Raw genomic sequence first — 25,644 nt, forward strand, 5'->3', positions numbered from 1 at the left:
CCCCAGCCCCGCACCGGCCCGCAGCGCGCCGGTTACCGGGCACCGGCCCCGCCATGCGCACGGTCCCTCCGCCCGCTAGGCGGCGCGCACACTGGTTGTGTCGGTTGTGCACCAGGCGTCGGCTACCTGCGTGAGGCGTGGCGCGGCTAGATGCGGAGGCGCTGATTGGAGGAACCGCGAGGTAGGCGCGGCCTAGCGGCGGGGTGGGCAGTGCTGATTGGCGGAGCGCTGCGGTGGGCGGGGCCAGCGGCGTGCACGGGCAGCGGCCGGCACGGCGGCGCGCCCCGGAGCCGCGTCAGAGCGGCGGCGGCCATGGCTGTGTGTGCCCGGTTGTGCGGCGTGGGGCCCGCCCGCGGCTGCCGTCGGCGCGGCGCCGCCAGGGAACAACGCCGCGGCAACGCCGACAGCGAGCCCGACACCGATACGGACCCCGAGGAAGCGGGAGGTGGGGCCGTCACGGAGGACGATGAAGCCGCAGAACGCATTGAGGGCGGGCGGCCGCTGCCGCCTTCTGTCGAGGCCGGCCCGGCCGGGCGGGCCCCGCTGTCCTTGTTGGAGCTGCCCCCGGAGCTCCTGGTGCAGATCTTCGGCTCCCTGCCCGGTACCGACCTGCCCAGCCTGGCCCGGGTCTGCACCACCTTCCGCCGCATCCTCCGCACCGACACGATCTGGCGGCGGCGCTGCCGCGAAGGTACCGCCCGCCCGAGGGCCGCCCGGGCCGGGGCTGAGCGGGGAGAGCGGCAGCGGCCGTGAGGGTGCGGGAGGGGATGGGCTGGGGACCCTGAGGAGCTGGAGGTGCAGGGCAGAAATCAGATTTGGGGTGCGAGCTGTGGGGCCGAGGCTCGCAGGGCTCCATGTGTGCGGGGAGGAGACCTGGGCACATCTCGGGTCCCCTGGGACCCCGGCCCTTGGTGGTGGCACTTGACTTGGGGCAAAGGGCATCGAGCTGGGGGTGTCTCCCGGAGGAATGGGATGGGAGGTGATGCCTCCATGTAGAATGTCCTTGGGGAATCCCGAGGACTGGGAATGCTCAGCACCTGCACCGCGGAGGAAAGGGGGGACCCTGGGATTCCTGGAACCACGGGGAAAACACCGGGAGCTGCGTCCGGAGAGGCCGGGGCTGGGTAGGGGCATCCCTTGGGGGAGTGCAGAGCCTTTGTGGGAGTGCAGAGCCTTTGGGGCAGTACAGAGCCTTTGGGGAGTACACAGCGTGGAGAGGTTCCAGGTTCAGGTGTGCGTTTTCCAGGAATGCTCCGTGCCAGGATGCTGTGCTGCAGTAATGTGAAGGCCTGGCAGGTGTTTTTCCCTCTGTGATGCTGCGATTCTCCCTCTTTACTCCTCATCCTCCCACCGCTGTGCTCTGTGTCCTCTGTTTGTTATTTCAGTCGTGTCCCACCTCCCGAGGTCTGCCTTGCTGTGCTCATCCTCTCTCCAAGCGCTGCCATCCTGCCAGGGGCTCCTGCTGCCAGCACATGAAGTCATGTGTATTTTCCTGTCTGCTTTCTGTTTTTAATAGCAGAGAGGGCACGGGGATGAGGGATTTGGGAATGTCAGTGGCTGCCTGCAGTGGGATCTGCTGGAATGCCTGAAACCTTGCAGGAATGAATTTGTGCCTTATCAGCACTATCCAAGAACCTTTGGACAGCACAAAGGCTGCACCTGGAAAATGTAAACCAAAGCATTATTCCATAGTTCAGCATTGTCCCAATAATTTAACATTGGTTTTAGGAGACAGACTAATGAAATGGTGTTAATTCTTTGCTTATACTTCTCTAATGATGTGGAGATTTGTGTGTTTGATGAATGGTTTGCAAAACTTCACTGATTCATTATTTTAATAGGTTGTGATCCTGGCAAATTATATAGAAATTTATGTCACTTGTAACTCTAGGCTAGGTTGGCTTGTAAAAAAGACCCCCTGAATTAGGTCTGATGGGGATTTACATTTATTTGTCAAATTCAAGTCTGCTCTGGGGATTTTCTTTCCAATGGATAAAGCTCAGCTGAAATTTAAGGAAATTAAGGAAACAGTGGAATTTTTATGGCTAAAACTAACCTGGACAGGAGGGAAGGTATCAAAACAACACTTTTGTCTATGGCCCCTTTACCTAACTGCCAGGTGAGAGGTGTATAAACCAAATTTTGATTCTGTTTGCATGTAGTGTCTCCAGTTTCCCAACATATCCATTCCAAGCAGTGTCAGAGAATGCTTTGGTGGCTGAGGAGGATCCTGTGCCCAAGGCAGGTGCCCAGGCTGTGCTGAGCAGATAAGGGGCAGTTCCTGGCCATGGTGAAGCTGATTCTGAACCTTTTAACCAGCTCTGGTCTTCCAGGCAGTTCCTCAGCTGGGCTTCTCAGGCTGTTTGTGGTGCTTTGCGTTCCCTGCTGAGGTAGGACTGTAACTTTGAGTGGTTGTACACACAAGGATAAAATTGGGCATTATTTTATAGGTAAACATCAGGTGTTGGTAAATAAATACACATTTAAAACTTAAAATATTCTGTGCTGTGTTTCTGCACAGCCATACACTGTGTGATAGTCAAGCATAAAATGTAAACTTAAAATGTGATTGTTTTTTGTAATATTTTCCAAAACCAGTTCCCATCTGAGCTCAGTGTTTAGGTGTGTGTGTTTGTGTCTGCCTGAGCCTTGTTGTGAGGCTGCATGTCCTAAAAACAGCACCAGAGCACGTGTGCCCTGCTGGTTTGTTCACTCTGGTGATCATGGAATCACAGAATGTCCTGAGCTGGAAGGGATCCACGGGGATCATCCGAGCCCAGCACCGTGTTCAGGAGTGACTGGGGACCTTCATCTTGCTGTCAGCTGCACGTGCAAAAGCACTGCTGCTTTTAGGAGTGCACAGCAGTGCAGAGGCAGGGAGGAACCCTGGCACAGTGAGATCAGAGAGGAGCTGCTCTGGGGGAAGCTGTTGTTGCAGTGCTTTGTTTTGGCTGTTTTTTCCCCTCTCCCTTGGACAGGAGCAGCCTGGCTGTGCCCCAAGCTGGATGGAGCCCTCAGTCCTTGCAGTGTTGATGTCTTGCTCTACCCTGGGCCAGCCCAGCTGTAGATCAGTCTGAAAACATGCTGTGATTATTCCAAGTGTCCAGAGCATTGTCTGCCTGAAAGTGGAGTGGCTTTTGTGCTGCTGGAGCCCTGGGATGCAGCAGGGGGAATTGTGTGACACTGGCAGAGCTGTTGTCCTTTTATCATTGCAGCTGTTTGGGGTAAACAATGTCTCTGGATTGCTTCCTTGGCAAGGGGAGGGTTGCAGTCACTTCCATGTTTTCTATAAATAGGAGATTGCTGATCCCTGCAGCAGGAGCAGAATTAAAGTCATGTCACCCTGGCTGGTGGCCTGGCCTACCTTGATTAACACCTCATAGTCCATTTTTAATCTTTCATTTCTTTCATCTTTAACCAGAACAGGGCAAGTGCAGCAGAGCACCTGGGAACAGAGCAGCAATGCAGAATAACCAGTTCTAGAGCTTGGAAGAAAAGGCTTTTGTTTGTGAAAACAACCTCCAGCAGCTTCTGGGCCTGCTGGAAAATGTCAGCCAAGGTGCTGAAGTTTGTGACCTTCAGGTTGTGTGGAAATAAGGGTGGGAAATGTGGTTTGTACACTCAGTGAGGAGAATTTTGGGCGGGGTTCAGCTCTTAAAGACTCCAAGGCATCCATGCAGGAGTTTGGTGCACAATTCTGCCCCAACAGGAACCATTTCTTGCAGAGCTGTCCCCTGGTGAAGGTGGCTTTCATAGGCCACAAGGCTCCAGCCTCCCCTGGTGTGAGGTGAAAACATTGTGTGCTGTTAGTCTGGCTTTTCTTCATCTCTGATGACTTTCCTGGCTTTTAAAGCCCAGCTTGGCAGTGCTTGGCTGTTCCTCACTGCTCAGCACTCTCAGCCACCCCTCAGAGAGTCTCAGACCTGTCTGCAGCTGAAGCTGCCCCTCCTCTGCTTCAGGGTTTCCACAAATGGGTGCATTTATTGCAGATCAAATCTCCTGTTCCTTGATGGTACCCTGTTGAAAGCGAAGGGAGACGACCCATCCTTGTTGATCAGCATCGAACTCCAATTTATTGATCTCACTTACACACTTTTATAGTGGTGTTAATTAAGCGCATGCATATTGCAAAATCCGAGCTCATCATAGGTCACAGATTACACATTAACCCCTCCTTTTGTTTTCAATACCTGTGGTTTGTTATTGAATCCCAGATTTGTGTTCTCACCCTGATATGAAAGGTTCTCAAAACCTCCATGTCTGTTCCCAAACCAGCCAAGGACAGAATGTTTACCTGTTATGAGAAGACTGCCTGAGAACTTAGCTGTTTACAGAAACAGGCTGTGAGAATTTGCTCCTCACAGCTGCCTTTTACTTTTCCATCAGCAGTATATGATTATGGCATGTCTGAACAAAACTCTATAAGCCATTTCTGAGCAAAATTCTCCAACAGTACCCCCAGGCCTTCCTATGGAAGAAGTGTCTGGGAGAGGACTGGATGTGTTTTAGTCTGATTGTTCAACCTTTGGAAACAAGAAACCAATTCCACCTTTGTCCAGCTGGTACTTCAGAGCTGCTAACCTGAGAATAATCCCCCATTTTCGTGATATCTGGAATATTCCAGTGAGTTTTTATCCTCTCTGTTCTATGTCCGGCCTTGTGAGCATGCATTTATCCAGGGATAATTGGAAGATTTGATTAGCCAGGACACAGTGGAAGTTCAGTAATGGTGAAGGGAATCAAGCTCTGCCAGACATCCTCATTTCCTCAGAATTGTGGATGTGCACACACAGCTTCCAGCAGCTCCCTGGGGCTGCCATGCTGGGAAAGGCAGCAGAAAAGCAGGAATTTGGGCTTTGATGTGAGCACAGAGTTATTCCCAACCTTTTAAACTCCAGACTGGTCCCTGCAGGGTGAAGGGGACGCAGCTTCTGTTGGGGAGGAGCAGGGAATGTGAGGCCTGGGAGTGCTGGAGCAGGGCAGGGGATAAATGATAAATGACAAATGCCCCTTGCAGAAGTGTTGGTGCAGCTCATAGCAAATGGAGATTGCTTTTCCAATCCCTAAAATCCCGTGCATGTGACCATGGAAACAGCAGCGTGTCCCTGTGTTTGGGAAATCAGCACTCCTTAAACCAGCCACCTTTCCAGCTGGTCACTGGGAACTGAAAACCAATTTCCATCCTTGCTTTGCCAGCAGGATTAAACAGCCATTTTCCAGGGGTGTGAATTTGGTGTCTATTAACTCCTTAAAATAAAAATACTTTACTCAGTGAGCTCTTGCACTGAGATACGTTTCCTTAAAATAGATTTAATTGCACTGAAGTGGAATTTTCCAGGAAGCTCTAGCCCTTCAGAGCTTTCTTGGAAAGGGATTTCTGTTCTCTGTAAAGAAAACCTTACCAGATTTATTTTTCTCTCATTATCTTGGAGCCCTACTTGCTGTTTATTTATGTCCCTATTGCCTTCTGGGTTAAAAGGAGATGGCCTTTCTTGCTTATGATATTTGGAGGGGTTTTTTTAGGCACTGTGAGCCAAAAGATTGATTTTTTTCCCCATAAAATGGCCATGCTGGTGTGAGCAGCTGGGTCAGAAGAGCTGCAGTAATGCACTTATGGAGCTCAGCCATCACTGTGGCATTTTCACTCTCTGTAGCTGTTTGCTGACCAAAAGAGGATAAGAATTAGTTATAAAATGAGTCTTAAAGCACATTAGGATGGGATTTTTTTTTTTATATAATACTCTTTTGGATATCTAGTGACAATTAATGTGCAGCAATATAGAAATCCTCCATCTTTGTATTATTTAAAGGAGTTTATTTGAATCTTTCCAGGTGAGATTGGCATTACACCCACTTCAATAACAGTTTGGCTTTCATAAAATTTCACTGCAGGTTGTCAGGGGCCCTTGCATGGAGCTGTGACATCAAATCCCTTCCCAGGCTGTTATTTGGAGGAAACTGCTGCTGGTGGCTCTCCCATGGCACTCACCTGAGGGATTTATGGATTAGGGAGAAGGTTTTGGGTAACTGTGGGAAGAGGGAATGTCACTCTTGGTGCTGCTGGGGATTCCATTTGGGGAGGGTCCTCCAGGTGTCTCCTCCCTTTGCCTTGCAGTCCAAACCCCTTCCCTGCCTGCAGTGCCCAGGGCTCCTCTCACCTGTCCTGCTGATGCCATGGGAAGGCTGAGCTAGAACAGAGGCTGGACAGAGCTACAGAATAAAGCAGGGATTTATTGAAAGGATCTCCTCAATGGATCCACCTTGGGCAGCACAAGAGCCCAGCCAGGGCTGCACCCAGGATGAGCCAAAATGGTCCCAAAATGAACCCAAGATGAACCAAAATGGTTCCAAAATGAGCCCAAGATGAACCAGAATGGTCCCAAAGTGAACCCAAGATGAACCAGAATGGTCCCAAAATGAACCCAAGATGAACCAAAATGGCCCCAAAATGAACCCAGGATGAACCAAAATGGTCCCAAAATGAACCCGAGATGAACCAAAATGGTCATCCCAAAATGAACCCAAGATGAACCAAAATGGCCCCAAAATGCTCGAGCGCTCCCGGGGTCTCTCCCTGGGATCAGTTCTGCTCCATTTGCACCTTGCAGTTCATTGTCCCATTCCAGCTTTAGCCCCTGCAGTCCCACCCTGCTTGTTTTTCTCTCTCCAGCCCACGGTGTTTGTGCTCTTGGGCTGAGATTGGGATCATTTGTCCTTGGTGCCCAGCTGGAGCAGGAATTGTTTTGTGTCCCTGCTCTGTGCACAGAGCTCAGCATCCCCTGATGTGAACCCAGACCCACACACTAGAGCAGCACAGAATGTGAAAAACAGAAAAGCCAAAGCCTGAGGCATCCCTGGGGCCAGGTAAGTTTTGTTCAGGTGCACAAGAGTTCCCTGTTCCCAAGCCCTGCTGTTCTGCCCTTTTCCAAGGACTTTCCAATCAGCTGGGAACATTGCACACTGTTCCTGCACCCCCTGGATGTGTTTACAGCCCTGGATGTGTTTACCCCTCACTCCCTCACGTGCAGAGGGGAGCTGGGAGCCAGGAGGGCTCTGCCAGGGTGGCTCTGCATTGCCAGGCTCTCTCTCCCTGGCTCTGCAGCACTCAGCTGGCAGAGCCCCAGCCCTGAATGCTTTGTTTGTGCTGGGCTCTCCTCCCTGCCAGCTCAGCTCTGCTCACTGAGCATCCCCAGCCCACCTTGGGAGCCCTCAGAGCTCCCTCCAGCAGGGACTCTGCCACTGCCCTTGGCATTTTTTGGCGAAGGGCAGCATGTTTATTGTGCCCCTCTCACCCTTGCTGCTTAGCCAGGGTGTGCAGGATGGGTATTCCCTGGAGATAGGCTGTCACTAAACCTCTCTCATCCTTTGCTTGCATTTACAGACAGGAGGAGGCTGAATTAATTCAGGGAAACTCCTGCTTTTCTCATGTTTGGAAGCTGAGTTCTCTCCTGCAGCAGGTTTCCAGCATTAGGTGGTGCTTCACAGCCACAGTTGTTGACTCAAGGATGCTCAGCTGAGGATAAATTTTGTGTTTCATGGCTTGATGAGGGTCTGCAGAGATACAGTTTAGTGTCAGATATCTGGCAGGTGTTTGTGCTGCTGAGGAAAGCTGCTGTTTGATCTGTGCTGTTGATGTCTTTGATGTCTCTGTGCTCAGATCTGTCAGGGTCACTGCAGCAGGGTGGCATTGTCACTGCTGATTTTTTGGGATCTCCCTCCTCTCAGTTCCTCCCTCTGCTCTTCTGAGAATTCCTGGCATAGAGACATTAGTACTTGCTTTCATTTTATTTTTTTGAGGTTTCTTAGAAGTTTGACGTTGACTTCCTGAAAATGAAAGGAGAGAATCTCATTTTCTGCTTCAAAGCTGCTCCCAGATCTCCAGCTCCCTTTGTTTTCAGGGGGTTCTGGAAGCAATCAAAGGCATCTGACTGCACAGCAGCCCTGTCTCAATCTGATCTGCTTTCAGTGTAACCATATTTGTACATGCTGGGGCCTGTTTTATGTCTGTGTTTCATTCTTTTTTGAGCCTGTGACCTTTCCTTCAGGATCCTAATAAGCAGTTTTCCCTGTCGGGTACCTCAGTGAGGGAGGATAATTGCTGCACGCAGCGGTGATTTGCTGGGAGCAGGCACACAATCCCAGCTGCAATGGGGATGTCTCCCACATTTCACACTCCTCCTGGCTGAGATGTGAGCAGCTGGCACTTTGCTGGCTGTGTTTGTGCCTTATGGTGTGTTTGTGGCAGGCATTGCTTCTGAAATGTCTTTGAATCTGCAACGGAATCACATCCGGTTTTTAAAGCAAAAATCAGATTCTTGGTGTGCTGTGGCAGCTTCAAGAAAGCACAAATCAGGTCTCAGTAGTTGATGTCAAGGCTCCAGACCTTTCTGTGCCAGAGTTGACCCTTTTTTGCTGTGTTGTTGCAGAATATGGGGTGTGTGAGAACCTGAGGAAGCTGGAGATCACAGGAGTGTCCTGCCGAGATGTTTACGCCAAACGTAAGTGGGAAATCCAATCCAAACCTTGCTCAATTCCAATTCTGAGAGCACAGAAATGATGAATATATTAAACTTTGATGGCAGAAGTTGCTCAGACTGCACTTGCAGGGGTTTCATTGGGAAGTTGATGTGTTTGGAGTTTTATTTAATACCAGGAGTTGGGATTTCTGTGCCTCCCAGTTCTTTGGTGGGAAAAGAGGATGGAATTTCATTTTTAAATGAAATTTATCGAGGGGTTTTCATCCTGTTTTGCTATTTTCAGATCTTGCTAAGGAATTTACAGGTGTTTTTTCTGAACCTTGAGCTCAGTGAAAGGAAATGGCTGTAGGAGAGTGGGAAAGGGATGAGCATTCCCTGAAGGAGGAGAGCCTGGCAGGAGCTGTCTCTGTGTTTGGGAATGTCCGTGGCTGTGGGACCCTTTAGAACCCTGAAGTAGCAATGACCCATTGATCTTAAAGCTGGGAAGAAGAGGTAGAAGGGCTTTAATCCCATCTTTAACAGAATTACTGAGCATCCACAGGAAAATTATTTCATCACCTGATATCTCTCTTTCCCTATTACACTACACTAGGGATGGAACTGCCTCATTTTCCTGGCTGGGAGGGCTGAGTGATGCTGAGCCAGCACACAGATGTCCCCAAAGGAGTCCCATTAACCCTCGAGGCCTCCCTTAATTCCCATTTAATCCCATATCTTGGTATGGTGACAGCCACACAGCACACACCAGGTCAGATCTCAGCTCTTCATTGCCATTTTTAAGTGGCACAACACCTCTTCATGACCTGCAGCCCTTTTTACTACATATCCTCCATGGTTCAGAGATCCTAAAGTGGTATTTAGTGCTTTTTATGCACAAGTTGTGGGTAAAAATGGCCTCACTGGCTCAGGACAGTGGTGACTCTCCAGCCCAGTATCTCCCAGCCATGGCTGTGGGCAGGGAGGCTGAGGAGAGGATGAGCCTCTGGGATGTTTTCCCAAACATTCCCACTGTTTCCAGCTTTCCAGAGTGTGATCAGGTTATTTATTCAATAAGCTGCAGTAAATCTGTCTCACACATGTTTCCATGAGTAGTTTTCAGATCCATGGCATCCATTAGCAAGGGGTCACACTTGATGTGTGAGAGCACCCCTGTGATGGCCTTTCCTGCCCTTAGGATCTGTGTTTGTACCCACCCAGCAGGGATGGAAACCCCAAAGTGGGAATGCCTGGCAGCCCTTCCTGCCTTTCAGGGTGCCCCATCTCAGCTCAGCTCAGATTCTGCACTTTGCCCTGTGCCAGGAGCAGTTTGCTGCTGGTGTCACCCCATTTCTCTACTGTCCCATAAACCTCTTTAATTGCAGAGGCGTTAATTTGGGATTATTGCATTTTCCATTCCGTGAGTGTGTTTCTGTGAGAAATGCTGGGGGAGAATGGGAACTGAGCTCAGGTGCCTGAGAGCAGAACTGATGCAAGGCCCATGGAGTGACTTCTTGAGGCAGCAGTGCAGAGTTTGAGGAAGGGCTTTGATCCCACTTGGAGTTCCCTGGATGCCATTTGAGGAAGGGCTTTGATCCCACTTGGAGTTCCCTGGATGCCATTTGAGGAAGGGCTTTGATCCCACTTGGAGTTCCCTGGATGCCATTTGTAAATAATGTCTGTGGGAACCTGGAGCAGCTCTGTGTGAGAAACCCTGCTCAGTGAGGCTGAGGCTGACAGAAACATCTGGAATCACAGTCAGGAGGGAGCTGGGCTTCCCTGTATGCTTGGTGCAGATCCATGGAGGTGTTTGCTGGTGCCAGTGGAGCAGAGTTTGCTGGCACTCACGCTGCTCTGTCTGTTCAGGTATAAACCCCCGGGTGAAGTCGGGGCGGTTCATGCGAATCCTGCCCGACTACGAGCACATGGAGTACAGAGATGTTTACACCTGCCGTACGTACCCGCTGCTGCTGCTGCCCCCAGCACGCCAGGCTGCTGCATGGACTGTGCCCTGCCCCGGGACAAAGCACTGGGCTGGCCCTGGGACAGCAGGGACGTGCCACCAGGGGTGGCTGGAGTGTGTCACAGGAGCACCGAGACCCTGGGGGTGACAGTGACAGCAGGGCTGGGGTATCTTGGGGGGCTTCTTGGAGCATCTCTCACTCTGCTCATTGGGAATTGCTCCTTTCTTTGAGGAAAAAATTCAGATAGCCAGGTGAGGCCTCTCTCTGGGCTGGCAAAGAGCTTTGTGGTGGTTCACTGTCACCCTGGTTTTTTAAGATTTTCTAAGCTTTCTGATGTTGACATTCTTGTAGTGAACTTTCTCACACACTTTCTGTAAATAACTCATTCCTTTATGGAGGAGGAGAGAGTTGATAGACTGTTGGTTTGACCAGTGTCATTGGAGAGGTGTCACTGTCATGTTGTAGGAAGGATACTAGGACACTAGATGGTTCATCACAGGTTTAGTTTATTGAAGAAAGCATTAAACACTTATACAGCAAATAATAAGCTTATGAATATTTTGTAAGTTAAGCAATCTATTAGTTAAACTATACTATGAACTCTTCTTCATTCTTTAGGAGTTACATCTTTCTTTTCTCATGTCTCTTTCACTATTTGTTATCTTACTACAGCTAGGCTCAAAGACACGCTATCTCACAGGTGCAAGACTTAGAATTAGCCACAGCTTTGTATTTTTCCCTTCTCTAGTCTCCTAAATTTCCCAACACTGTCACCCTCCAATCGCTGTCACTTTTGTAAAACTATAAATATTGGAGTCAGAAAATAAACTTCCCTTTTTTCCTTCACCTTGAGAACGGTAGTGAGCTTAGATTCTTTCATGTCCTATAGCGACAGTTCACAGTGAAATCCTCAGCCCTTTCCAGGGGAAAATGCTGAGTGTTCCCATAGTAATTCCCTCCCTGCACACTCAATCCTTTCAAGCACCATCTCTGTCTCTAGGAAACGTTCTGCTAATGTTTTAAACATTGTGATTTGCCTTCCTCACTTTGGATAACCTTTTTTCCCCTCCTCATGTTGTGTTCAGGGAGGAATAGTTAAACCCTTGGAGTTTAATGTTCAGCAGGAATTGAGGGGGAAGGACTGATTAGTTTACATCAATTAAGGAAGCCAGGACTATTTGGTGTTTATTTAGAGGGGGTGTTGAGCTGTCTCTGATGCTCCTTTGGGTCTGCAGAGTCTGGCAGACTCCAGTTTCTAACCCACTGCTGCTTGGGAATGGAGTTTTTCACACACATTAATCAGTGGATGCTGCAGAATTCCCTGTGCTGAGGGAAGCAACTGAGCAGGGGCCATGCAGGGGAGGTGGTACCTTTAATGTGAGTCAGGATGGACCAGCAGCAGGGCTACAGCAGGAACTGGGACAAAGTTTGGGGTTTGGCAACCTGGGATGCCTGTGCTGGAGCTGGATGGGATGGAGAAGCAAATCCAGGCTGCAGGATGGATTCCTTTGGAGACTGGATGTTTGCTCCAAACTCAAGTGGCATTTAGTGCTGTCCCCTCAGCTGTTATTTCTTTAGCTGCAGCCCCAAATTTCTGATGTGCCCCTTTTCTCTTGGGGAAAAGCTTGAATGGTTGGGATTGGTGATTTTAGAGGTCTTTCCTGTGGTTCTGAGCCCATCTGGTTTAGGATGCAATGGCCCATTTCCCCTTTTTCCCCTCCTGTGCTGTCAGGATTTTCCATGCAACTCTTCCCTAGTTCCTGTTCATGCAGGGTCAGCCAGGTGAGCTCAGATCACTTTCCCCAGGGGTTTAAGCTCCCCTGGATTACTCTGAGCGCTTCCACAAGCAGGTCAGGTGTCACCAACCAGGGCACTGCTTTCATTGCTCCAGCTCATTTTGCTTCTGGAGACCTTCCTGCATCCCAGGAATCCGGGGGAATTGCAGTGGCTTGGATCTTTCCTGGTCAGGACATGCCCCAGGCACCCTTTTCTCAAGGGGAGTTTGGCATTCCCTGCTTTGCCAAGGCCATTCCCAGCTGGATTCAAGCCCCTTTCCCATCTGGAGGGTGTGCAGAGCTGCTTGTGGAACGTGGGGAATATCCAGCCTGGGTTTAGGCTGTCCTGGAGCAGCCAGTGAATGTGGTTTTGCTCCTTTTGGCAGGATGTGGACTCAGAAATTTGGATAGGCAAGAGGCTTCTCCAGGACTGAGCACAGGCAGTGGAAAAGCTTGGAGAAAAACCCAAGTGCTGTTTTCTTTCGAGGAGCAGGAAGGGAAATAGATGCCAGATCCATCCTGTGTCCTACCAGGAGCAGCCAGAGCTGGAATTCATCAGATTTTCCCTGCAATTAATATTAGCTGCTGTTTTGCTGGAGCTCAGAGACAGCCCAGGCCTGAAAACTGAGCTGTGTTTTGAGACTTGTTTGGGCCTTTGGCCAAGCACCAGCATTTCCCCAGTAAGTTCTGGAAGTGAATGGCATTTATTTTTGGCCTCCTGTGTTCAGACCTCAGCTCTGTTTCCTGAAATTGCTGCTAACAGGAGCTGGGCTAGGAGAGACATCCCCATCCCCCTGGGACAGCTTCGTTTTCTGTCCTAAAAAATAATAATACATTAAAAATGGCTGGGTTTTATCAGCTCTGTGGCAGGCAGGGTAGAAGGCAGAGTGTGGTGGGTGGAGCAGCTCATGCCATTAATTATCATGTAATTGCTGGGCTGGGAATGGGGTTTGCCTGCTTGCCTTAGAGTTGTTTGTGCTGCCCTTGGTTCTCTGGGTGAAACCAGGCCAGTCTGAAATTGTTTACTGCCCAGGAAAAGGCTCCTCCAGGCCAGCTGGCAGCAGCTCTGGACATCCCTCCCTGCCATCCTGAACTCCTGTGCAAGTTCTTGCTTTTGGTGGAATAAAACCACTCCTGTAGTTGTTGCTGTCTGAAGTAATTAATGCACCAAAGCTGCTGGAGCAGCTGCACTGAAACACAATTCTTGTTTTAAATTAATGCAAACCCAACCCTGTTATTCAAGCCAGTCCTGGAGGTTACAGTGGGTTACTGTGGCCCTCTGAGTTGGCCATGGACATTGAAAAATCAGTGAAATTTCTTCCTACCATGGAAGAAGGAATTTCTTCATGGAAGCAATGTGCATGCTGCTGTTCCTGCCCAGAATGCCAGAGTGTGTAATCCCTTCTTGTGAGGATTGCTGGTCGTGTGAGGAAACCAGATGGACAAAAGGGAATTAGATGGACAGAGGAATGGCTGTGTGAGGACTGGAGGTGGGTCCCATCCCTAAGCTTTCCTCACCACAGAAGGTTTAAGATCATTCTGTAAAAGCCCTTATTTCCTGCTTGCTGGAAATATTCCTCTGTTTAGGTGAGATTGAAAGGACAACAGATGAGAAACAGGGAAGCCTCAACTGCTAGAGTAGATTTTGAGTGGGTTTTGGAAGCAGCTTTTGGGCACTGCTGAGGTGTAGCTGCTTCTGTAGAACTTTTAAGGCCGTGCCTGATGTGGCCACACCACCAGATTCCCAAGCTGGAGTGATCCAAGTGCTTTGCCCGTGCTCCCTGTGGCTGTTTCTGGGGATGCTTAACTCTGGAGCCAAGTTTGTCTACACAAGGCAGTGAAATGCTTTCAAAATCCTCCAATTCCCCTGTTCCTTCCTGCCTTCCTGCCCTTCCCTGTTTTCTGTTGCTTTGCAGTGTGAAGCATTGAGTGCATTTTTGGTAACTGGAGGTGGCAGATGCTTTTATTTGTTTTCAGCTCTGGTTATTACATTGTGTGACTTGCATTAATGGGCCTGTGTTGCAAAACTTTTTTTGGCAATTCCTGAGGTAGGTGAATTCCACAGGGCCGGGAATAAAGAACACAAATGTGTGTGAGCTTGGGGGAGGGCTCAGCTTGCCCACAGTCACTTTTCCTGAGTGAATGCAGCCTGGCAGCAGGGATTTCAATACCAAAATCCCAGATTCTGGGCTGGAAGTGCTGATGAGTGTCTCCCTTTCCCCAGTGCTGCACCGCTACCGGCACATCCTGGGCCTGTGGCAGCCGGACATCGGGCCCTACGGGGGACTGCTCAACGTGGTGGTGAGTCAGGGGCTCATGCTGGGCCTTCTGGGGCTGGGAGCTGCTTTTTCACACTTTCCACACCTGCCAGCCATTCCCAGACCACTAAATAGTCTGAACAGTCAGCCTTGAGTGGGTGATTTGGACACAGAGGATGCTCTGTCGTTCTTTCCTGGTTTCTCTTAGATGAGACCTCAGGAGGAATTGCTTCACAGGGAAGGTTGTTAAATACAGGAGGGGGCTGCTCAGGGAGGAATCCCCATCCCTGGAGTGGATGTGGCACTCATTGCTGTGGGTGGGGATTGCTCACAGGCTGGACTGGATGATCCTGGAGGCTGTTTTCCAGCCTGAATGGTTCTGGCATTCTCATCATCACCAGACAATTCTTTTATATTTCAGCTCCACACCAAACAGCCCCAGGAGCAGGTGGAAAACATGATCAGGCTTGATTTAGAGTTTGACACTGATGTTCCAGTGGCTGGCACAGGAATCTGTTCATGTACTACATTTTCTCTGCCTGCAGCTGAACCTTTTGCAAAGGGCTTTGCAGCTGTGTGGTTGGCAAACCTTTACCCCAGCCCTAAGACTGGGGTGCATCAGGTGCAGGATGTGTGGAGCCTGGCAGCCCTGGTGCTGCTGAGAGCAGTTAATGAACAACATTTGACTCTGAGCTGTGAGGGCTGAGGCAGGAGTTTGCCTGGAGCCCTCATTCTCTGCACCAGGGTTCACCCACTGCCAGCCTGAAGTGAACAAATCACGAGGCCTTTGGGTTTTGTAAGATTCCTGTGCATCAACTGGTGTAAGAGGGCATCCAACTGCATCAATACTTCCCCTGTGACCTTGTAAAGACTTTGTCTGAGGTCTCTGTGTTTGGAGAATATCCTGCCTATATAGGAGAAATTCCCCTATCCTGAGGGAGAGGATTGTTAGGTGTGCAGGAAGGGGGCTGCCACTTGTGCCTCTCAGTAGAGAGTTGCTTTCTGTGTTCTCTGAGTAATAAAATCAAATAATTCCTCATCTAAAAAGCAGGGATAGTCATGGGAAGCAGAATATCTGCCAGCAGGAGCTCTTAAACCAATTAGAGCCTGACTTGCTGTGTGGTCTTTCCCTCTGGATGCTGCACTCCAGGCAAGTCATTTGCAGCAATAAAGCCCTGAGCTTTTTCCAGTGGTGCAGGAAGCCTTGTAAAGAAACCCTCCTCACCCTGGGAGTGCATATGGTCTGGGTTAATGGCTGGAAAGCTGTTTGGGAATGCAGCAAACTGTTCTGCAGCTCCTGGGCCACGAGAGGCCTCAGACAGACTGCTGAGGAATCCTGCCAAGCTGATCCCGTGGGCTCTGTGTGCTGTCCCTGTGCAGGTGGATGGTCTGTTCATCATTGGCTGGATGTACCTGCCCCCTCATGACCCTCACGTGGATGATCCCATGAGATTCAAGCCCCTCTTCAGGATCCACCTGATGGAGAGGAAATGTGCCACGGTGGAGTGCATGTATGGCCACAAGGGACCTCATAATGGCCACATCCAGGTGAGCTGCTCTGCCTCCCTTGTGTGCACTTTGGCTCTGGAAATGGATCCATCAGGAAGCTGGGAGAATTGTATCTCAGAGATATGGCTTTCACCACCCTGCTGTGTGTGTGGGCAGCAGCTTTACTCTCATTATGTGTCTGACAAGTGGTGTGGGCTGTTCCCTGCTCTGAATCTGTTCCCTGGCTGTTGTGCTGATTTCTGTTGGGCTGGGAGCACCAGGATGTGTAAGCTGGCCTTGGGCAGCTGCTGAGTGTGCCCAGGCAGACACAGACCTGTTCTGCAGCTCTCTCCATGGTGACACCTTGAGAAGGGGATGCAGCATCCATTGGATGCTTTGAAAAGCTTCCTGACAGATTTTCTTTAAAGGAGGAAGCTGAAATAGGGAAGCAGCTTAAAACTGTTATTTTCATTTGGGTGCATTGAGGTTTTATTGCTTTTATTTCTCTGTTCTGTAGCTGCTGCACTGGGTAGCAGTGAATGATTTCTCTGTTGTAATAAATCCAGTAATGTTTGTTTTGTAATGCATTTACTGGGAGCAGTCTTAGCTACATCATCCCAAGCATCTCTAGACAGGTGTGTAACCTGTTCAATTCTCCTCCCTGGTCACTACAGATTGTAAAGAAGGACGAGTTCTCCACCAAGTGCAACCAGACAGATCACCACCGGATGTCAGGGGGCAGGCAGGAGGTGAGTGCTCTGCCAGGGCTCTCACTGAGCCCCTTTGTGTGTCCCCTTCTGAGATCTGCCCTCAGCTGCTGCCCTTCTCATTTCTGTGTGACTGGGCCTGGATGAACCCCCAGGCTGGGAGCTTTTGGCTCATTCCCTGTTCCAGGCAGTTTTGTGTAAAGGTGCTCTTTGATCCCCAGCACCTTCCTCCTGTTTTGGTGGCAGAGCTGTCCAGGGAGGGTCAGCAGCACATCTTGGCCACCAGCAGCACTCCAGGCTCTGATGTCAGTGCCATTGCTGTCTGTTTAATTAAGATCTTTCAAGCACAGTGGATACCTGCTGGTCAGTGAGGCACTTCCCCACTGCTTGCCTTGCTCGAGGGATTAAAAGCCTCATTTGGTTGTTTCTCCTGTGTGTGTCAGCTCTGCCCAGCAAGGCAGATTCCTGACTGAAAGAGCTGTGTTTAAATGCAGGTAGAAATGGCAGGATGAATACCTGTGCCAGGTACTGCTGTTTGCTTCCAGCTGGTTCCACGTGACAAATCTGATATTTCAGCTGCTTTCTGAGGAATGCTGGAAAATGTCTGCTAATGGGAAACAGCTGGGTGAAAGGTTTAGTTAAGTGTTTTCTGGTGCTGGAGCAGATGAGAAATGCTTTAATACTTGCAAAGCTCCACGTTAAGTGTGCGTGGCTTTATGGAAATTGGAGGATCTGGCTTGGGAAGATAAAGGAGGCAGGTTTGGAATATCACTTGGCAGGCTGCTATCGCAGTGTAAGCTGTTATCACACCAACTCATGGCAGGGTATTAACTTGTCAGAGCTGCAGTTGGGGTACTTCAGGAGATGCTTTCAAAGCACCCTTTGGATTTAGATGCATCAGTATTAAATCAGCAGGATTTAACCTCCTAAACCCTCAGTGCTTTTCAAAAGCTTTTTTCTTTTGTGTTGAGCATGTTAGGACAGGGCACAGGAGTCAGCTTGTGGGCACACAAATGAGTTACTGTGAGAGGAAGAGTAGATGAGCCACTTTGCAGTGACAGGCCATGCTGATGCCTTTATTCTGAGGAGGTTTATGCTTCTACCTGGGATTTATTTGAAGGGGAGCCTGTTTATTGTGTGATCACCATAATCACTCTTTGTTCAGCCTATTTCCAAGCTTGTTCCCAAATCCAGCCACGTTTCCCTGTCCTTGGCAGAGGATGTGCCCTGTCTGTGGCTCTGCCAGTGAAATGTGCTGTCACAGAGTCACACACTGAAGCCACCCTGGGGCACATCAGTGAAGTGACCTCATCCTCCCCCTTTTCTCCTGGTGCTGCAGGAATTCCGGACGTGGCTGAGGGAGGAGTGGGGTCGGACTCTGGAAGACATTTTCCATGAACACATGCAGGAGCTCATCCTGATGAAGTTCATCTACACCAGCCAATATGAGTAAGGGCTGCTGCAACTTCACACTCTGCACACTCTGGAGCATTTTTTCCCCAAGATGAGGTTTTCCCTGGGCTTTCACAGCCAGAGGAATGTTGTGTCTCTGCAGTGCTTCCCAGCTGTACAGGGAGATGAGGTGGAATGACAGCAGTAGGAATAGGATTCCAAGTTCTACACAATAACTATGCACAGTAAGGTGCTTTTGAGTCATTTAACTCTGTTTAATTTGAAGACAGAGCAAATGCCTATGATCCCAAGGAGTGTCTGGTTATTATCCATATTAGTCTGTGTGCTCTGTAGTGCAGGAATTAGAGAGTCCCTGAGAAACTGGGGATTTTAACCAGCTCTCCAAGCTTCTATTAGCAGGCACCTCACTGTAGCAGATGTTTAAATATGCTTCACTCTCAGGTTCTCTGGGAATCTCAAGGGCTGAGGAAGTTTCCTTGCTGCAGGAATCTCCTGCTGTGCTCACGAGGATGGTGGGGAGAGCAGCACAGAGAGGGAGGGGGGAAATGCTTGCAGAGCTCTAAAGCAAATCCTGAGCTTGCTGCAAACACAGATCCTGCCTGTCTTGACAACATCCCCAAGCTGCTGGAGGAGCAGAATGCAAACACAGTGCTGCTGGGAAGGGGTTTTTTCTTGATTTCTGTGATGTTTTTCTCTTGCACAGCAACTGCCTGACGTACCGGCGCATCTACCTCCCCCCCAGCAGCCCCCAGGACCTGATCCAGCCAGGCCTCTTCAAAGGCACCTACGGGAGCCACGGGCTGGAGATTGTCATGCTCAGCTTCCATGGCAAGAAAGCCAAGGGCACCAAGATCACTGTGAGTGCATTTTCCTGTCTCCCAGGTGCTTGTGGAAGTGTTCTCAGTGGATGTGCAGGAGAGGTTTCTGTCTGGGAGCTGTTCCCCATGGGGATTGGTGGCACTGGGTGAATCTCAGCACACACACAGTGGCCGGGATCTGCTTTACAAAGTGTCTCCTGGCTCCCCCTTCCTTTCCTCTCCCTTCCAGCTGCTTTCTGTGAGCAGCTGGTAGCAGGTCACTGGAGATCCCCTGTGTGTGTGTGAGGAGCAGGTACCAGATGTTGGCAGCTCTTCACTGAAGTCAGGCAGGGGAGCTCCTTTCCTCCCTGCAGGGAGGGATTGTGCAGCTGCAGCTCTGACTTCCTTTCACCCTTGCAAGTACAGCTTTTGATTTAAAATTCTGCTTCTGGGAAGGGGAAAGCAGAGATGGCAAAAAAGGTCCAAGCAGGGTTTTTTTTGTTGTTGCCAGTTGGTGATTGTCGAACAGGGTGAACTATTAACAAGCTCAGGTGATGGCTCTGTAGCACTGGTGTGTGCAGCTGTGCTGTTCCTCCTGTCCCTAGGGAGATCCCAACATCCCAGCTGGACAGCAGACTGTGGAGATAGACCTGGCACACCCTCTGCAGCTGCCTGACATCGAGACCCTGCGTGACTTCAGCGAGCTGTCCCGCATGGTGCTGGAGGTGCAGGAGCAGGTGCGGCGCGAGGAGCAGGAGCGGGAGCAGAGGCAGGAGGAGCAGGAGCATTCCCAGCAGGCTGCCTCCCAGCCTGCCAGCCCCCTGGGAGGAGAAGGTGCTGAGGGGGAAGAGACTGCAGCTGGGGCAGAGGGGACCACCCAGGACAAGGCCCCGGCTTCCCAGCCCTTCGTGCTGCCCACGGGAGTGATCTCGAGGAATGAGGATTATCCCCGCACCTGCCGAGCCTGGTAACTGCTGCTTTTATGGCTGATTCGTTTTTGAGAGGGAAGGGGAAATCTTTGAGGTGTGTCCTGTATTTGTGTGCCCTTTACCTGCCTGTGGATCTCCCAGCCCCTTGGGCTCAGATTTCACAGAACCCCAGAATGGTTTGAGTTGAAAGGGACCTAAAATCCCATTTTTTTTCCAGTCCTGCCAGGGGCAGAGATACCTTCCACTAAACCAGGTTTCTCCAAGCCCTGTCCAACCTGACCTTGAACATTTCCAGGGCTGTGGAATGCACAGTCTCTAGTTCCTGCCTCTGCTGCCCAATTTCCCAGGCTTTGGTTTGTTCCCTCTCTCACCACGCTGTCATCTGCCATCCCACTTCCTTGCTAGATTTACTTCAGAAGCTGGCACCTCTCCTGAATTCCACACGCCCCCTTTTTTGTTTCATGTCCCAGAGCTGCTCAGCTCATATATTTAGAACTGTTGAAGCTGCTTCCCATTCCCATGTGTGTCATTGATGTTCCTTGCCTGTGGGAACACAGTGCTCTCTCCCACCTTTCCCTGGCCTCTGGTGCCTTGGGGCAGCCCTGGCAGGTGCTGAGCACCCCAGGCAGGAGGTGCAGGCATGCAGAGAGCTGTGCTGAGTGGGAGCTGGAGTTGGTGAAGCAGCACAGTAAATGAAGTGTGGAAAAAGAGCCCAAAAGCTGAGGCTTAGACAGGTGACCTTCAGCCAAACATCTGTGCTCGTGGAAAAACCTACCCAGAGCTGGTTAATCCCAGAAGGCTCCTGCTGTCACTGCTCAGTTGTGTTTGGATAAAGCCCTGCTCCACCTGCTGCTTGCTCAGAGCTTTGACTGACCTTTATTCCTCCTCAGGTCCTGGTAGATTTTTCTGCTTTTTAGATTTTTTTTCTCCCTTGAATTTCGCCTCTCTGGTTGCGCTCTCAACATTTGAAAGCCTTTGCTGTCCTGGGAGATTGAGCCTGTGCTGATCCTTGAGTTGCACAAGTTAATCTCAGATGGGTTTGGGGGCTGAACTACTGAAAAACCCAGCTTTGGTGTGCAGGTGCTAATTGGGATAACCCAAAGCAGGAACCTGCAAATAACAACGGGGAGTTATTACAGCAGCCTGAGAGGTCACTGGGGTGAGAGAAGGATGAGAATCTTGTTTGATGATCAGAAGGCTGGATTTATTGAAATATGATACATAATACATTATTACTATACTAATAGGAATAAAGAGAGAAGTTGCAGAGCTGCTAGGCTAAGAATAGAATAGAAAAGAATCTATAACAAAGTTCTGTGTCCAGGGAATCTTTCCCCGAACTTGCTCCTGTGATTGGCCCTTAATTGTACACATGGAACGTGAACCAATCACAGGTGCATCCTATTGCATTCCACAGCAGCTGATAACAATTGTTTACATTCTTCTTCTGGGGCCTTTGCTTCCCAGAAGATGCACAAATCCCAAAGAAAGGATTTCTGTGAAAAAATGTCTGCGACAGGGAGTTCCTTGTCTTAATAGAAAAACCGAGTGTAAACCTCGCTCTTCTGTCAGAGTGCCTTCACCAGAGTTTTGTGCTGATTTGTAACTAAACACTGGGTGGTGCTGCCTGTTCTCACACCTGTTTTGTCCTCATCCCCTGGCAGTTTTTATGGCACAGGCCTCATTGCTGGCCACGGCTTCACCAGCCCCGAGAGGACGCCGGGGGTGTTCGTCCTGTTCGACGACGATCGCTTCGGCTTCATCTGGCTGGAGCTGAAATCCTTCAGCCTCTACAGCCGCATCAAGGTCTCCTTCCAGAACGCCCAGGCACCCTCCCAGGAGGCCTTTGATGAGATGCTCAAGAACATTCAGTTCCTGGCTACTTGATGGGTGTTTGTGGTGCAGGACAGGGCTCGGGGTGGCCAAGGCTGCTGCGCTCCCCAGCCGGGCCGGCCGGGGATCCTCGCTCTCGGTACCTCTGGATAGAAGCATGCACTTTGAATAAAGCCTTTGTACCCCAAATGTACCCACATCCCTCTGCAGCCCTCCCTGACTGCCCTTTCCTCTGTGCCGCTCCACGCTGCTTCCCAGCAGTCCTTGTTTCCCAGGCTGTGCTTTGGAGAGCTGAAGGATCCTGCAGAGGAGGGAGCACACCTTCCTTAGTGCAAAACAGGAATGTGTTGGGACAAAACCAACTTCTGGTCAGAGCTGGACAGAGGAACAGGCAGTGACAAAGCACATCCTCCTCTCCAGAGCCTTTCTGTGGGTGCAGCTTTGCCAGGAGAGGTTGGTGTGATAACTTCATCCTTGCTCATTGCAGCGTGTGGTTTCCTCTGGAGAATCCCCTCAGCCAGGGCAGGATCCCCACTGCAGATGAGTGTGTGCAGCATTGGCCTGGCTTCTGGAGCTTGATGGATGTGCTGTCCCTGGAGCTCCAGGTCTGGCTGAGACCAGAGATGATTTTTTCTCCTTGCAGGAGCTGGGTGTGGGACTGGACATGGGTGTAAACTGCAAAAGCTCTGATGTGTTCAGACTGGTTTGTACCTGAAAGGTTTTCTCTTGCAGAGTGGGTCTGAAAAGGCACAGGAAGGAGCCAAAAGAGACCCAGCTGTGAGCTGAGCCCAGTAGGCTCCAGCTGGGTAGCAGAAGGTGCCACTGGTCCTGTGTGACCCCAGGGCTGCCATTCCTGCTCAGGTTTGCCCTTCAGAGTGCAGAGTGACAAGGGGTTGTCCTTGTACTGTGTGGCTTGTGGCTGCTGGAGTGGTGGGTGCTGTGCCCCACTCACAGAGCCCTTTTTCCCTTTCTTTTGCACTTGTTTGATCCCAGATGGTTTTGTGGCAGATCTGAGCTCCGGTGGGAGTTGTGTGCTGCAGGCAGGGGAGCAGGTTCCCTTCAGCTGTGCAGGAAAATCCTGGCCAGGGAGTGGTGCTCACAGCCATCTCCAGGCTGTGAGTGGTGCTGGGAACCATCAGCACCAACTCAGCCCTTTGTTGCAGCTGCCCTCTGGCTGTGATGACAAACTCCAGGCCCCTTCTCTTCTCCCCAGATCAGTGTCTAACAAACCCCTGCTGTTACAGCTCTGCAGTTTTAGGTCTGTGAATGTGTCTGGACCTGCTCTGGGAGGTTTCAGGCCCCTTCTGTGGAGAAGTTTCAGTCCCTGCCTGGTTCCAGTGCCTGTGAGCAGCTTTTGTTCTCACTCTCACAAGGGCTTTTTGCTTTTTCTGGCTCTCATGTGTTCCCTCAGCTGTGTGAGAAGCCAGGCTCCAGCAGCAGCTCATGTCACTCACAGGATTCATTCCTGTCTCTCTGGACAGAGTTCTCCAAACCTCTGGGAATTTGAAGGTGATTTAGGGCACTTTTTGCTTCGTTTCCTGCAGCTTTGTGAGGAGTGCCTCAGTGTTGGGGTGAGGAGCAGTTTCAGGCTGGAGAATAAGCTGGGAAAGGCAGGGTGGTTGTGAGGGGTTTCCTGCAGAGGGAGGAACCAGCTGGGATCTCACAGGGGTGAGAGGGAGGAAGGGGCTGCTCTGTGTGCCTTGGGTGGGCAGAGAGGGGCTGGAGCTGGAATTGGGCACCCCAGCCTTGCGCTGCTCCTGCCTGGTCTGCACAGGGGTTTCCAGTCTGGTGCAGGTTTCTGGGACACTGGAGATGTTCTGTGCTGGGTTAATGGTTGTGCTCAATCTCAGAGGTCTTTCCCAACCTAAATGATTCTGTGATTAGGACTTTTATTTGGTGTCTCAGTGGCCTGTTTATATTGGAATTTGCTGTTGGGCTGCTGCAGTCCTGCCTTGTGTCTGACAGCCCAAAGGGATGGGAGATGTCCCCTTGGGCAGCTGTTCCCATTGCCTGTCCCTAAAACCAGCTCTTCTTCAGCTGCATCTGTAGCTCTGATTGCAGATTCCTCCCCACTTCAATATCCCCACAAAAAAAAAAATCCTAAAGTTTTACACAACTGACTTGATAATTTTCACTTTCAGCTTTTAAATTACAATTAATTTTTTTTTAAATGGAGATTAAAATCCAGATTGCGTTGATTGCCCTGCAGGTACCTGAGGCTTGAGTCACTCTCCCAGGTACTGCCCTGTGTGTAGCCTCTGTCCTGTGTCACCTGGGCAAGGTGTCACCTGTTTGTTGTTGGCACAGGTTGTGCATCTGCTCTTCCCCAGGCTTCCTGTCCCTTCTGAGCCTTTCCAGTGGCAGTGCCAGGGGTCTCCTGATGGCCAAACCTGCCTGGAGAGAAGGGCTTTGGTGTAGGCTGATGCCCTGTGGGAATTTTCCCAGCTCTGCCTCGCCCCTGCAGTGGCATCTCTTTATTTATAACTCACCTGGCTGGCCTCAAAATGTCAGGATAATTCCCGATTAAAGGGAAAACTGCAGCTACCCCCTGGCTCCATTCTGTCTGGAGCAAAAGGAAATAGCAAATTTTGTATTAATATTCCTCTGATGCCTTTTCTCACCTTCTGCTGCTCCAAGCCTGGCAGGCTTTTGTGGCATTTCAGAAGAAAACTCCCTCTGCTTTGGCTGAGGGTGAGGAAAGCTGAGGGAAGCATCCAGTGCAGATGGATTTGGGAGTGCTGGGATGCTCCTGTGCCTGTTCCTTTGTTCATGGCTCTGTCAGTGCTTCCAGAGCAAGGCAGGATAACAAGGAGTTAAAATTCCTACTCTGGAACCTTTGGGAAAGGGGAGGCAGATTTGGGATCTGCAGTTTGGGGATGCTCCTGCTTTCCCTGTGCTGCCAGGGCTTTGCTGTGCTGGGTACAGGCTGTTCCAGCCCTGATTCCCCTCTGCTTCCCCAAACCCCTCTTTTGCAGCCCCTGGGATCCCTGTGAGAGCTGTTGACAGGGGTAATGTGTGCTGGGGCCCTGCAGATGGTGAGAAATCTCTGCTGCCGCCGTCTCCCCGTCCCGGTGGCTCTGCAGGAAATCTCGGGGACAATTGGCTGGATTCCTTCAGCCCAGATGGGTGGGAAGTGCTGGCAAGGATGGAAAACAACTTGTCAGGGGTAGGAGGACTCTTGGCAGGAGCCTTTTGGATTGAACAAAGCCTTTGCAGGGAGGTTGCAGAGCCCCAGTGGCCACTGCAGGACCTGGGGCTGAACTCTGGCCTGGGGACAGCTTGGGGACAAATGTCTGGTTCATGTGGGATGGCTTCTGCTCCTCCATCCTGCTCCCTGTGCTGTCAGAACACATGGATTTGGCCAGCTGGAAAACAGGAACACCAAAGCTCCACTTTGTTTGCCTGGTTTGAGCTGTGAATGTGCTGTGCTCAGGCTGGGGGGATCACTGCCCTCCTCGGGGGTTTGTCAGGCTGGATTTCACTGAGGAGGAGGAAAAGGGATGGAATTGTTTGTGAATTTGGGAGTCAGCTCCTACGGCTGCCCTGGGATGGGACAGCAGCAGTGGGAGGGCAGCTCCTTAGGAAATGTGTGCTGGGGAAAAAGGGAATTAATTGTGTGCAAACGTGCCTGGAGGTGCCAGCTCCCAGGAAAAGCCCAAACCGCAGCTGGCTCCTGTTCACTTCTCAACAAGGATGACTTCTTCTTGCTTTTTGTTCATTTAAACCTAGTGGAACTCGATGGGAGTGTTGGGTGTTGTGTGGAAATGGGTTGTTTAGGCTCAACTTGCTAGTTTAGGGAATGGTAATGTGTTAACTCTGTCTTGTAGCTGGCTGCTCACGTGGCCGCTGATGCTCTGTGCTGTTCAGCCTCCAAAGGCTCCTGCTGCCCTTCCAGTGGGACAGGGAATTAATGATTTGGGGTGTGCAGTGGAGGAGAGAGGTACCAAACTGGGAGTGCCACTGACCTTTGGGTGCTTTGTGTGCTGAACTAAAATGTGTGGTTCTGGTTTTTGTTGGGATTGCAATC

The 25,644-nt window shown here is 50.6% G+C and overlaps 1 protein-coding gene across 2 annotated transcripts; it reads left to right on the forward strand.

Moving 5' to 3' along the window:
• Positions 1–312: 312 nt before the first annotated feature.
• FBXO31 (F-box protein 31) lies at positions 313–24,440 on the forward strand. Of its 2 annotated transcripts, XM_054296279.1 has the most exons (10): positions 313–691; positions 8,427–8,498; positions 10,320–10,406; positions 14,417–14,493; positions 15,831–15,998; positions 16,613–16,687; positions 17,985–18,094; positions 18,762–18,915; positions 19,461–19,822; positions 21,449–24,440. In XM_054296279.1, exons 1-10 carry the CDS (start codon positions 313–315, stop codon positions 21,669–21,671), a joined length of 1,707 nt encoding a protein of 568 aa, XP_054152254.1. In that variant the 3' UTR covers positions 21,672–24,440. The 2 variants fall into 2 exon arrangements, with proteins under 2 accessions (XP_054152254.1, XP_054152253.1); XM_054296278.1 differs by lacking the exon at positions 10,320–10,406.
• The last annotated feature ends 1,204 nt before the right edge of the window (positions 24,441–25,644 follow it).

The sequence above is a fragment of the Melozone crissalis genome, unplaced genomic scaffold (genome assembly GCF_028551555.1).
Source record: "Melozone crissalis strain CALT ecotype California unplaced genomic scaffold, PUWL_Pcris_2 ptg000007l_1, whole genome shotgun sequence".
NCBI classification, from domain to species: Eukaryota; Metazoa; Chordata; class Aves; order Passeriformes; family Passerellidae; genus Melozone; species Melozone crissalis.

Coding starts and splice junctions, on each gene's coding strand:
- FBXO31 (XM_054296279.1), top strand. CDS start 313: ATGGCTGTGTGTGCCCGGTTGTGCGGCGTGGGGCCCGCCCGCGGCTGC. Junction 14,494..15,830: donor GGGGACTGCTCAACGTGGTG/GTGAGTCAGGGG, acceptor GTCCCTGTGCAG/GTGGATGGTCTGTTCATCAT. Junction 18,095..18,761: donor ATCTACACCAGCCAATATGA/GTAAGGGCTGCT, acceptor TCTCTTGCACAG/CAACTGCCTGACGTACCGGC.